At 41.4% G+C, this 13,529-nt stretch overlaps 1 protein-coding gene across 2 annotated transcripts in view; it reads right to left on the reverse strand.

Moving 5' to 3' along the window:
• The window catches only part of tmcc3 (transmembrane and coiled-coil domain family 3), a 64,131-nt gene that overhangs the window by 26,828 nt on the left and 23,774 nt on the right, over nt 1–13,529 (reverse strand). The window contains exon 1 of one of the 2 annotated variants that reach the window (XM_033615265.2): nt 12,357–12,627. The exons of the other annotated variant lie outside the window; for it this stretch is intronic. Coding sequence (XP_033471156.1) covers nt 12,357–12,359 — 3 coding nt within the window. The 5' untranslated portion in view covers nt 12,360–12,627. Of the gene's footprint in view, nt 1–12,356; nt 12,628–13,529 lie in introns of those variants that run through there. 2 annotated transcript variants of the gene reach the window in all.

Genomic DNA, 13,529 nt, shown 5'->3' on the forward strand with positions numbered 1-13,529 from the left:
AATGCACAGTACGAGTACAAACAGCTCACAGTAAATTATACCAATATGTACAGTATCAGTACAAACAACAGTAGACACAGTGGAGTTATACCAATATGCACATGTAAACAGCCCTGATTCTAGAATAAATGGTACCGTATGGAAATGATGCGGCCAGTTGGAGCTCAAATTGAATGGGAAACAAAGTTCAGTGTTCACAGCTGGGCGATATCCGTCGATAGCTGCCTCCGTGAGAAGAGAACAGAAGGAAGGGAGGGGGGTATCACTGTCCGAGGGCTGCTGTAGAATGGCAACGAGGATGTCAGCCGACCAACACTCGCTACCCGCTCCCTGGTTGCGTCGATTTGCGATGCTGGCCAGCTAGGAATGAACTAGCAGCCAGTACAGTACAGTCCTCTCTGGTCTAGCTAACATTTAGCCGTGTTACTTACTGATCCATTAGAAAGAAAGCTAGCTGGACATCGGTTTTGAAGCCTCTTTGGTCACGGAGCTCCCTCCATCTCTTGAACACCTGACTGAGGTTTACTCTTGTTTTTCCTCTTCTTTTATCACTCTCCTTTTTGCTCTTCTTTGCCTCCTCAGACAGAGGAGCTTGTTTTCTTTCGCTAGGCCGTTTTTCACTTGTTTCCAAACTTTGTCCGTCTGCCATTGTGCTTGTGACTCAACTATCTCATGCCCAGATCCTCACAAGGACCAGCTCCAGTCCCTGATTGGCTGACTGATCAGTTTCGCAATACATGACACGTTTCCTGCCCTAAAGCAGATTTTTTCCGCAAAATTTCGGCCCCGGTGGCAGAAGCTTATTGCAAAGATTGCAAAGCCACTAAGTAACCTATGTAAACGCTGATAGTCTGATTTTACTGTGGTCACTACCCTGTGCAACCTACATTATTTTCATAATGACATATTTAGGAAAAGATCCTATCTGTTGCCTCTTTAATATCCCATAAGATAAAAAATGCAGCAAGTTCTCACATTTGAAAAGTAGAAACTAGTGTATGTTTTGCATTACTGCTTGAAACAACTTAAAGGGATGGTTTACTTTGGATTTTTTGAAGTGAGATTGCATGAGGTAATCATCCATAGTCAGTGTATTACATTCAGTAAATGTCAGTTGGCACACCCCCAGTTGGGAGAAGTAGGCTGGAGTGCGACAATCCGCAAAGTGGTGGATTGCTGTGGATGGAGGCAGCAGCAAAATGTGCTTTAGCCACCTAAAAAAAAGTGTAGGCTATATTTACAATATTTTCACTGTTTTTACCTTGCAGTCAGACAGTGATTTCCGATCAGGAAAATGAAGCCGTTACATTACTCTCATAAAGCCAGACTCCAGTGAGGAAAACAGGGATTAAACACTGCTGAACACAGGTGCTGCTGGTCTACCACTGCCTCGATCAGCTAGTCAGTTTGTGTTACTGTGTGACTTTGGTGTTTTAAATGGTTAGTCTGGATTCACCAAAGTCCAACAATAACACAAACTTACTGACAGATTGAGGCAGTGGTAGACCAGCAGCTCCTCCGTTCAGCGAACCAAAGTTACTGTTTTTGTCAATGGAGTCTGGTGGTTGTGGAGAGCATAGATAGCGAGCTGCTCCCTGGTGGAACAGGCCGTCTGCTGAAAGGTAAAGAGGTGAAAATACTCTCAATATAGCGTGTACTTAAACATGGGGCGATATTTTTAGATGGGACTTTTTTAGGGGGCTAAAATATGTTTTGCTGCTGCCCCCCACCACAGCAGTACATTGCTTAGCTTCTATAGTGATACTCCTGCCTGCTCCCTCAAACTTGGGACGTGCAGACTGACATCTACTGCATCTAATACACTGACTATGGAGAAAGTCTAAAATCTGAACTATCCCTTTAAGACACTATGTGCCTGATTCAGTTAATTAATTATCAGTATTAAGTGTATAAGTTTTTAATCTACCATATGTTATTTTTATTATCCAATTCCAAGCTTCTTCAGAAAATTAAAAAAACATTGGTAAAAAGTGTTAAATTAAAGCTCAAAAACCAAATCTGAATCTGGGACTTGAATTTAGTGCCACAGTGAATCTAACAAGCAAAGAAAGCAAAGCAACCATTCCTATGTTATGTGTGCGCTATAAGATGCTCATATAGACACACACACTTTCATTTTGTATTTTAGTACCAAATGTGAAAGGAAAGAGTTCAGCTACAGTCAACACCTCTATAGAGATACGCTCCATTTTTAGACGTCTGATTCATAACACAGCACCGCTCTGCACTTACAGAACACACACACACGCAGACACACTAACGTACTCACTAGAGCTGAGTGCACTGAAATGTTGGCATGTGAACAAATCAGAGCTCTCATGATAGTAACTTCGAAATGTGTCTGCACAGTCTGACTGACCTGCGTGTCGACATGCAAATACATGCAAACGCTCCCTTTGAATTACATAACAGTGACTGACAGGTGTGCGTGTGTGTGTGTGTGTGTGTGTGTGTGTGTGTGTGTGTGTGTGTGTGGGAGGGAGGGAAAGCAACTCTGTATTATTCATTTATGATACAGACTATCTACACTAGAGCTGACACAATTAGTTGATTCACTGACAGAAAATTAAACTGCAACTATTGTGATGATTCAAAATGAGCCATTTAAGACTTTTTTTAACCAAAAAAAAAAAAAAAAAAAAAAAAATTATACAATGAGTGAAAAGTAAAAAATTGTCTTCTGGGAATGGATACGATTTTATTGATACCAACTCCCTTATCGATTCCTGATCAATTCTCTGTGTGGAAAAAGCTCGGCCTTCACAGGTTTCAAGTGTCGACTCAGCTTTTTAATTATCTCTAAGTTGGAACAAAGCGAAGATAAAATGAGAAAATATTTGTGCGATGTTACAGTATTATAATACATGATGTGTACAGTATGGCTGGTGTTTCCACCCTTACTGGAAATGATCATTTTACAGACATAATAGCTGTCAGAAATACATAGTGGCACAGATAAAGGGAACTGATAAGCTCGGAGGCATACGATTTCAATGGATTTGTTCATTTGGAACCGGCTCTTGATTTCCATCCCTTGTCTTCTATGATAGTAAACTGAATTTAGGGGTTTTGAGCTGTTGGTCCAACAAAACAAGACATTTATAGACGTCAATTTTAATTCAGGGAAACTGTGTTGGACATTTTTCACTGTATTCCAACATTTTTAAGGCCCAATTAATAATGAAAAAAATGTGTAGCTGCAGCCCCAATTTACACAAAATTGAGCATTGTCTTGAATCAGGGAGTCACGTTATGCTCACATCCCAGCTACATCAGCTGATTGATAGAGGGGAGTCAGCTGATAGATCACATGATTCCTTTCTTTCCAACCAATTTGCAAATCTCATTCAGGGCGCCCTATTCAAACTGCTCTGGCCTGCCTACTGTTGCTGCTTCCTCTACAAGCTGCTTTGCAACGTGCCTCCACCCCAGCTCCTCCTTTTCATGCTGTGTCTGACTTATCAATGTCGTTTCTGTTTGTCATTGATGCTGCTCTGTTCCCTGCTGCTCTCCCTGCCTTACTGTGCATTCACACCAAAAGCGTCATGAGCGTCATAAGCAGCCGGCGGCAGCGAGCAGCGCAATGCCAGCGACCGGAGCGTCACTGTTAAGTTGAGAGAAGCTCAACTTTATGCAAATGAGCAGCGACGCCACCGAAGCAGCAGCGAGCAGCAGCCAATTGCAGACCGTGATATTCCCCGTGGAGTAGCCGGGTTCACAAGACTTGGTGGACCCAGATGGCCTGACGGTACCGAGCCCTGCGTTTCCTCAGCAAATACACCGCTGCAATACAAAACAGGCTTCCCAAAGTGCGATCCATGGTGAAAGAGGAAGCAGAAGATGTACATGCTATATATATATATAGACACACTTTTTCCCTCCAAAGAGCTCCCGCTTGTTTTCCACCAACCCAATAAGTTCCCGCTAATTATTTACAACCAATTACATTCCTCTTGGTCCTACGAGTCATCCTGTGCAAAGCTGATCAGCTGAACACATCTGCAGCGCAGCTTGAAAGCCCCGCCCCTTGGCAGCCTTTTGCAAACCCTGCCAGAGCTGCCAGGCAGCGCCATGCCAGCGACCTGAGCAACCGCTGGCGCTCATGACACTTTCGGTGTGAATGCACAGTTAGGCACAGGGAGGGCGGCTAGGTTTACCATCTCCACCTTCTGCTTTCCGTGTAGGTGCATGGAAGGGCAGAGATGTCCCAGAACAGAACCATACCACCAAATATCAAAATCATCAATTACTCGTAATCATTCCATCTTATATATTCCACCACAACCACTTGTTTTGCCTGATCAATATATCACCCATCCATAATCACCACTATGACAGCACTATGCTAAAAGCTCACCAAATTGACGTGTGAATTCATTCATGCCTGTGTGCCTGCATCCGTATTTTTCCATATTTCTGACTAACCTGTCATTATAGCACATAGTAATTATTATACAGAAGCTGTTCTGTAAGTTTGAGTGGACTCAAAACAAAATGCTAGTGCAGGTTGAACCAAATTTAGACAGCTAGCTTAATACAGCTGCTCGCCTAGTGTAATAATTGGCAATGAATGAGTGTTATATATGACTAGGAGGAAAAACAGCTGTGTGTGTGTGTGTGTGTGTTAGCCCAACACAGGATCGCTTTGATGGGCAGAGTATTTGTGTGTTGGTTAATCCACACTGTGTTACTCACACACCCAGCATCGCTGCTGGTGTGTCAATTCACTGTCAGCTTAGCCCACTCAATCCCTTAATCCAAAAGCACAGAGAGAAAGAGATAAACCTGTGTACCTACATGTGAAACGTCTCAATCATTTACATTTCACAGACTGTACTCCGTCCTCCTCTCACGCTCACATCACTTCCCTCATTTCAATAAGTTTAAGCATCATTTATTCTGGGATACGGCACAGATTCCACCGGTTGCCCTGACAACAGACGCCATTGAGCAGAGCCGGGCTCGCACCTCGTCGTAATAAACCAATGAAGCAAAAAGGCGAGGACCATCAGTCAGCTCCCCCATTCAACAACATTCACTCCTCCCATTTTGTTCCCTCTCAATGGGCAAACAAAGGCCACGGCTTAGCTCATCACTGTGATTTGTGGTGCTGATGAGGGACGTGTATGTGTGTGTGTGTGTGTGTGTGTGTGTGTGTGTGTGTGTGTGTGTGTGCGCTGCCCATAAAACTAAGCCAACTGCAAAAACTGGTTTCCTGTATCCTGCAGAAACAAAGCAAAACAAAACAACAAGCTCTGACCTGTTGAGTATAATTGTATGTGGTGGGCCATTACCACCCAATGCTGGGAGCGCATTTTATTTACACACTTTAATATTTAAGAGATAGATAGATAGATATAGATAGATAGATGGAAAATATCTAAGTCTTTATATTATTGTTGTCAAATATATCGATTATCGATACACAGCGATTCTGAATACTTGAAATACATGATGTGTACAGTGTTTCCACCCTTACTGGAAATGATTTTACAGACTCAAGTACTTTTTCAAGCTTTGCTTTTTCATTTTCAAGGACTTCACTCATGTTACTACATGTTCTCAATATTGAGGGGACGTGTCCCCTGTCCCCCCCGTTATCTACACATCTGCTACTATGAATGAACATAAGAGTTTCATTGAGCTAATAAGGAAGGTGGGGCTGCAACTAAGGATTATTTTCTCAGTTAATTGTCAGACAGTGGTGTAAAATGCCAATCACAATTTCCTGAATCCCAAGTTGCCGCAGCAAATTCTCACAAGTAAAAAGCTGTAATGTTTCATATTGTTGCTGAGAAACTGTCTTAATAAATCAATAATCAAAAACATTTTCAGTTAATCAACTAATCGATACGCTCTAAGCCAAACCACACATGTACACACATTTTTATCCTGGTCCAATCTTCAGCAGGTCAAAAAGAATTGTAGTTGAAAGCCAGTGTGCAGTTGTTCATCATTACTCCAGGGAATTACTGTTAACCCTGAGGACAGACACCGGTCATAGCCAGTGAGGGATAAAAGCCACAAAATGGAAAGATAAAAACTGTTTTGTTCACACATTAGATGAACTCAACTTACTTTTTCTTTTTATTAAATCACTGGCAACAGACCGCCAAACACACAGACGCTTCAGGACTCAGCGAGTGCCAATGATTTAATAAAAAAGAACAATGTACGAAAAACATTTTGTGAGTGCTCACCTAATATGTGAATTCAATAGACTTCTGCTGCGGGCTGGCAGCACCCGGGAGAATTGAAGGAGACTAAATATAAAGGCGATAGTAGAGCCTGTTCCTTCCTTTGTTTTAGTGTTTGTTGTGGCAGCCAGCATTGACGGAGCTGAAACTAACTGTGTTTTCAAAACAGAGTGATCTGTCCATTATTTCTTTCCAATTACAAAGCAGCAAATCCTCACATCTGAGAAGCTCGATGCCGATGAACATTTGACTTTTTTTTGCTTAATAAATGAGCAACAATTTTGATTATCAATTAAAAAAATAAAAAATGTAATGTTTTGCCTTTTATATTCTGTTGGCTTTGCTGACGGACAGCCAGCAAACCATATTAACATGCAGGACACGATGCCCAGTCTCCGATAGTAAGCTAGCCACTCTGCACAGCGCACTGACCAAGCAGGAGCTAGCTAGAGGCTAGGCATTTTGCCCACCCTAAAAGCTGCGTCATGCTTTTACTTGTCCTCTCCCTTCCTACAGCAGACATCCACCCTGCATCCACACATAGCTTTCATTACCAACTTTACAGACCTACACACTCCCTTGTTTACTTAAGTTAATTCTAGCCAAATAAAGTATGTTTGTTTTAACTAAATCTCTTGTGGGGACTTCTTTCTAGCTCACGTTTTGTTTGGTTTTGTGTGAACTTTGTTGTAGCCTGGTTTCCTCTTTGTGTTGTCTGTCTTGGGACGACTTTTTTTAGAGGGACCTTTGGATATTCTATTTTGGTTTGGCACTTATGTTAATTCCAGTTTTATGTTTGTTTAGTAACTGGAATTTGTGAAGGCAGAGCATCCTGAACTATGTTTTGTTTGGCTGCAGGCCTCCTTGTTAGACATCAAGTGATGAGCTTCGGTGCTCATTCTGAGAGCGACATTTTTATGAGTACTTTGGGTTGATGTTTTAACCGTCTCCTGCTGAGTCCACCTCACCTCACTGCATTTTGAGGTGGGTAATGTTTCAAATCATATCAATTAATGCCTTTGTAACTAGCCACCAGTCCTCTGTTGTGACCATTTACTTCCCAGTGCACTGGCTTTCATTTACCAATAGTTTCTCATCCTTAATTTGCTCCACTGGATCCAAGAATGCTGGGTGAGGGATTGGATCTGGTAAGATAATTGGTGGAGGTTTAGGTCACTGTCCATATGGAAGTATGTTTGTATGACAGCCAGTCCAATGTAAAGGGGACACTTGGTAGACAGGTTAAAAGGGGGTGAAATGCTATTTTTTTCCTCAAACCCTGTTTAGTATATTCATAGCATGCATTCCCAATGTCAAGGTGGAATCTTGATCTTAAGAGGGCAGGTGTGACACCCCTCCCACGGTCTTGGAGGATGTTTTATGGCCAAACATCATCAGGCGGTTGTCACAAAATGGCTCAGCGTAAGTAGGGAGTCCACACAACAGATTTAGTCCATTTAATTCTGAACTGTAAAACCCCTTCAGCATTGTTAATTAAGTAAGCACCACTAGCCCTGCTGATGCAGCTAACAGTGCTAACAGAGCTAACAGTAATAGTTAACAATGCTGAAAGGGGGTTTATAGTTCAAAATGAAGTGGCTTACTCACTGGAGCAACCTGGAGGGAGACCAGAGGGTGGGCCTGCAGCCACGTCACAATGAGTCGGGACAGCGCTACTAGCGGTAATTGCTGAATGAGCGGTGCCTATGGCTAGCTCCAACCCGACTCAGGTGGTGTGCAATACAAAACAGCGGCAGCTAGCTAACCAGTGTGGCGTGAATGCCGTATTAGCTTTGTTGTGATGCAGTGTAGTACTAGTTCTACTACTCGTTGACTAGCAAAACTAACTTAAGGACTAAAAATATTCTTGGTGTTAAATCCCTGACATCCCAAGTAGGAACCTTTGATGGACTTTCACTGTTATGACATTTTAAAGACAAAATAATAAGAATTTGTCAGGTTAATTAACAAAATCCAAGATAATCATTGACTGCAGCCCTAAATTGATCGTCACAACAGGTGCCGATTAATTTTCTGTCTATCAACTAAAAGTTTCAGCCCTAACTGGAAGATAGTTATGGCTATTGAATACGGCGGGGAAACAGATCATGCACGGTTGGATTATTTGCCTTTTCTGGGTGTTTAGTGATCTAAGACTGAGGCCTGGTGAGGACCGCCTCCTTTAGACGGCTTACCTAAGTCTTTGTATTGTGTCATTTCCAAGCCAAAACAAACCTGACTTGACTGGTGGAAATCAAATGATCTTAACAAAATAAACAAATTCCTGTTATGTCTTTGCCAAGAAAGCGGAATTAGGCTTTAGGCAAAAGAACCTCCTCTTTATTGACACGAATCTAAAAAAGGGACAATAATCTTAGGAAAACACACTGCAGGCCAGAGGGAATTCTGTCAGGAGCAGAAGGAAACACTCCCCATCCTCTTTCCTTTGAATCAAAAAACACATGCACACACAAACAAAAGTCCGGCCCGCAAGCACGAAATCTTCCTCTTTGAAAGTGATGTAAAGACAGTGAGAGCAAAGGCGACCATGATGCATTAATTATACACCACCACCCCCACACACTCTGTTTAGGCTTATATAAACACACACACACACGAGAGACCTTTAAGCACCGTCCATATTGATATTTCAATAAACCATGTCCACTACAGTCTTTCTACCCAAATAAACAAATCAATGGACTCACTGATATCAGTTGTCATCCCTTTTCATCACAACAGAGGTGAAGTCGGCATGTTGATCTCTAACAGTTCACACACACACACACACACACACACAAAGTCTTTCAGAAGACCACAACCCTCTGAACTGAGGAGTTGCTGAGGAAATGCCAAATGTTATATTGTGCGTTATGTATGATGGGACAGAGACAAGGTTGAGACACACATTTTTCAGCCTGCTGTATAATATCCAGGCCTCTCATTAAACAACATACTGTACCGGCTCAAGTCTAAAACAATATGAAATCCTAGAAATGGGAGGTTGTATCATATTCAAGGATTTGCTTGATCACAACATCAAATATTCTTTTTAAACACAGAGTACTGGCTCCGACAGAGAGTGTTGCATTGCGGGTTGTCTGTAGCCTTAATGTGGTTAGTTTAATTAGTTTCTTTAAAGCCTGTTCATTCATGTGCTCAAACAAAGTGTACCAAGTAAGAAAATGAGCCATTCAACCGGGGTAAAACGTGAAGGTTTGAAAACGCCCTTATTAGTCAGCCCTGTGGTGTTGATAAAGAGTTTAAGTTCGTATTAGGTGCATAGGTGTTTTAATGTTCTTAAATGACATACTATAATTATTGGTTGTTTATTATAACCTTTACCACCTCAATATACTTTGTCTACTTTTAGGCCAACAACAAATACATTAATATAGACAGGGTTTCCACCACACATTTATTTGTGGTGGCCCACCACGATTAAAACATCTGCTGCCACAGTTTGATTTTCTATTTTTGGAGTTGGGCTGCTAATTAGGTGTTGGAATATATATACTGTTCAATTATTCACTGCTCCCCAGTCTCGCAGCGCAGATCATGCTCTGAGCCCAGATGGAAAGTGAAGGTGAAAACTTAACCATTGTGCTGAGTCTTAAAGTTAGGCTAGACAAAAAACCACATTGCAATGAAAATGACATAAATGTATACTGTGAATAATCAACATATTTAGTAACAACAAAAAAAAGGTTTGATGCCAAATAAATAGAAAGGAAACAACAGTGAAATAAAATAAAAAATGTTATATATTGTGAGAAACCTGCACATAAAGTGGCAGGAATTGAAAAATATAAGATATGTGTGACAGTCCTTGTCGTACATATCTTATATTTTCAGTTCCTGCCACTGGTGGGGTTTTTTTTGTCTAGAAGGGTTACACCAATATGTCACATGACCCTCACATGAGCTCTTATATTGCACACCTACTTCCAGTGCATTTTACACCCTGATGAAGACTCTCTCGTTGAACCACGTTGGTTTATCCATGTATTAATAAAGATTTTTAACAACAGTCATTGTGCCTCGGATGCATTTTTGGACCATCTGCTTGTACTATGGACTTTTACAATGACTGAGCTGGACAGTCGATGTTTTTTATCTTTAAATGCAAAACATTTTCTTGGATTTTTTTCCCTGTTCATATATGACAAACTGAATATCTATGGGTTTTGGAGAGTTGCATGAATATAACAAGCAATTCCAATACATCAACTTAGAACTAAACTTTGAATGTATACAAACATTTAAACTATTTTTGATCATAAAAACGAATTGTATTCAATTCAACCAGTTAAAAAAAGATGGAGGTGTTATAGTGGAAACCAAACTTCAGTCAACAGATCCTACTCTAAGTACTTCCTCCACCTCCTCCTATGCAGACTTTCCAGTCTACTGTCTGGAAAAGATGCTTGAGGAGAATGACTAATGCTATATCCCTCCACAACAACTGCCACTCAGGTGCCCTTGGGCAAGGCTCTTCATCCTGCACCAACATAGCTGCTCAGCAGTAAACTATGTTTGCACTGGGCAGCTCCCCGGGTGCTGGAAAGATGCTCAGTCGACACTTTTGTCAGCATCCCTCGAGTGTTGTAAAATAAAGGTTAACAACTGAGGACGGGATGATCTGCCTCCAGTCCCTGAGCAGCTCATAAAGGTGTCATGTGGTGAAAAATGCCTCCATGTGTTATTGTGTGTGCCTCTGTGTGCCGATGCTTCACAGACAGCAGGACTGTGTACCACAGAGACATGGTTGACTGTAAGTGGGTGTCAGCTGGCAAAAAATCCAATCTCTCTAATGGTTGTGATGGCTCTTTTAACAATTATATTCAAATTTAGCCACACTGAAGGAGAAAATTGGGGTTTTTAAGCAATTTTAAGGGACCTTCAAGGCATGGCAATTTCCATTTAGACCTCCTCCTCTTTGGAAAGCTGTCGTGTAACTATCAGCTTCAAAGTATGTTCTGTACAAGGCTCTCTGTACTGTACGTGAGCCTTCTGCAACTGGGTCAGAGAAGAATGGAAAAAATCACTTGCATTTTCTGTCATAACATGTCATGTTATTCAACCTTTGGGGAGGAAACAGACAGTAGTGACCAAAGCATGTCACCATAGCATTTGTGGCATCCAACAGCAACATAAGGAGCTCTGTGATACAACAGAAACTTGAACCCGCACCTTAGGAAAACAGAAACCTCCCCTGGCGTCTCATTATTTACATATCAACTTCATATAATTGCGTATGATAACGGAGAAAATATTTGAATCTTCCTCTGAAATCAATGCAACACCTGTTCACAGGCTGGAACAACCTGCTCCACCACTTGGATTTGCCTGAGGGTGCTTACTTTGCAAACAAGCTACGTGATATCTAGACACTAAAAAAAAAAAGTCTACAACATAAAAGCCACCTTAGCACAGTGTCAAAAACATTACAAGTGCGCCGTCTGGTCAGCAGATTATCTGTAAAACAATCTGTTCATCTCCACCAAACTCCATTATAAAATCTGTCAATTTAACGATGCCTCACACATAGATGCATATACAAAGAGTGATATTCAAGATGCCATAAAATCAGGGAAATGCAGTGAAAGGAGTGACAGATCTGAGCCGAAATGTGCAAGAGCTCCTAAGGATGCATGTGGAGTGTCAAGATGTTATGCTGTAGCCGACATGCACATTTCCAGGCAAGCGAAGAAGAATTCAAGACTTTTAAAATGACATGTTGGTGTAGGCGCAGAAGAGGAAGACGTGTAGGGACTAGTCGGTGTGAGCGGTGTGTCAGCTGTTATTAGAGAGTCCACTATGGAAAAAAAAAGATGAAGAGGAGGATTTCCAACTCCTCTAATGACAGAAACTCGACGGTTGGTTTGTTAAAAGACGAAAAGCCATTAGAGTAACTTGTCAACTCTTTTTGTGTTTGTCAAACTGGACACTTTCCACCTATTTAACACCAGGTTTACCTTCTATCGACGTGGCCACCATGACACAAGGTAATGTATGGGATACTTCAACATGGAGAAGTCGCTTGTTTTCCCTACTAACTTCATTCGTCATGTTTTATAAATCAAGCTAGTTAGCTAACACGAGCTAACTTCGTCACAGTAGTAAACGTATATTTACCATGTTACCGCCGCTGGTGTGAATGTATGCCTACTCCTGGGAAACTTTTCTCCACAGCAGCAAGACAAGCTCCGGACATAATCTCGGGACTCAGCCTGGTTTGTTGTCCTCAAGTGTAAAGTTGAACGCTGTCCGTTAACGTCCGTGCCACACATGCCATCACGGCTCCCTCACGCCGCCACAGCTGCTGGAAAAACCGAGCGACGGCGACGGTGTGATTCGTCTTTCAGCCAGCCCGCCGCGGTAATCCGTCTGAACCCAGCGAGCCAGAAGAGCACAATGTGCGAGTACGCCCCGCCCACCGTGTTACACACAGGGAGGGGCTGCGGGGGATATCGAATACACCCACTTTAATTAATTCATACCCAGAGAAGGCAGAGCTCCAAATTAAAGCTGCTGTTTTGCCAAAATATCCACCACGTTTCTGTACTATGGAAGTCAAAGTATACACAAAGACAAGCACTTAATGGTGGAAGAAGAATTAGATTGTGAAATCATTAACTTACAAGTAAAAGTTCAGAAGTATTATGAGCAAAATGAATAATTCATACCCAGAGGAGGCAGAGCTCCAAATTAAAGCTGCTGTTTTGCCAAAATATCCACCACGCTTCTGTACTATGGAAGTCAAAGTATACACAAAGACAAGCACTTAATGGTGGAAGAAGAATTTAGATAGTAAAAGCATTCCTTTACCAGTAAAAGTTCAGAAGTATTATGAGCAAAATGAATAATTCATAACTGAAGGCAGAGCTCCAAATCAAAGTTGCTGTTTTGCCCAAATATTTTGTACAATAGAAGACAAAGCGTACACCATAATAGGCCCCCGGTGATGGAAATTAGTATTTAGATTGTAAAATCCTTCATTTACAAGTAAAAGTTCAGAGATATTACACGCAAAATGAATAATTCATACCCAGAGAAGGAAGAGCTCCAAATTAAAGTTGTTGTTTTACTCAAATATACACCAGTTTTTTGTACTAAAAATGTCAAAGTATACATAAAGAGAAGCACACAGTGGTGGAGGAAGTATTCAGATGATAGAATTTGTCCTTTACAAGTAAAAGTTAAGAAGTATTAAAAGCAAAATGAATAATTCATAACCAGAGAAGGCAGAGCTCCAAATTAAAGTCAATATTTTACTCAAATATACACCAAGTTTTGTACTATAGAAGA

The sequence above is a fragment of the Epinephelus lanceolatus genome, chromosome 23 (assembly GCF_041903045.1).
Source record: "Epinephelus lanceolatus isolate andai-2023 chromosome 23, ASM4190304v1, whole genome shotgun sequence".
Taxonomy (NCBI): domain Eukaryota; kingdom Metazoa; phylum Chordata; class Actinopteri; order Perciformes; family Serranidae; genus Epinephelus; species Epinephelus lanceolatus.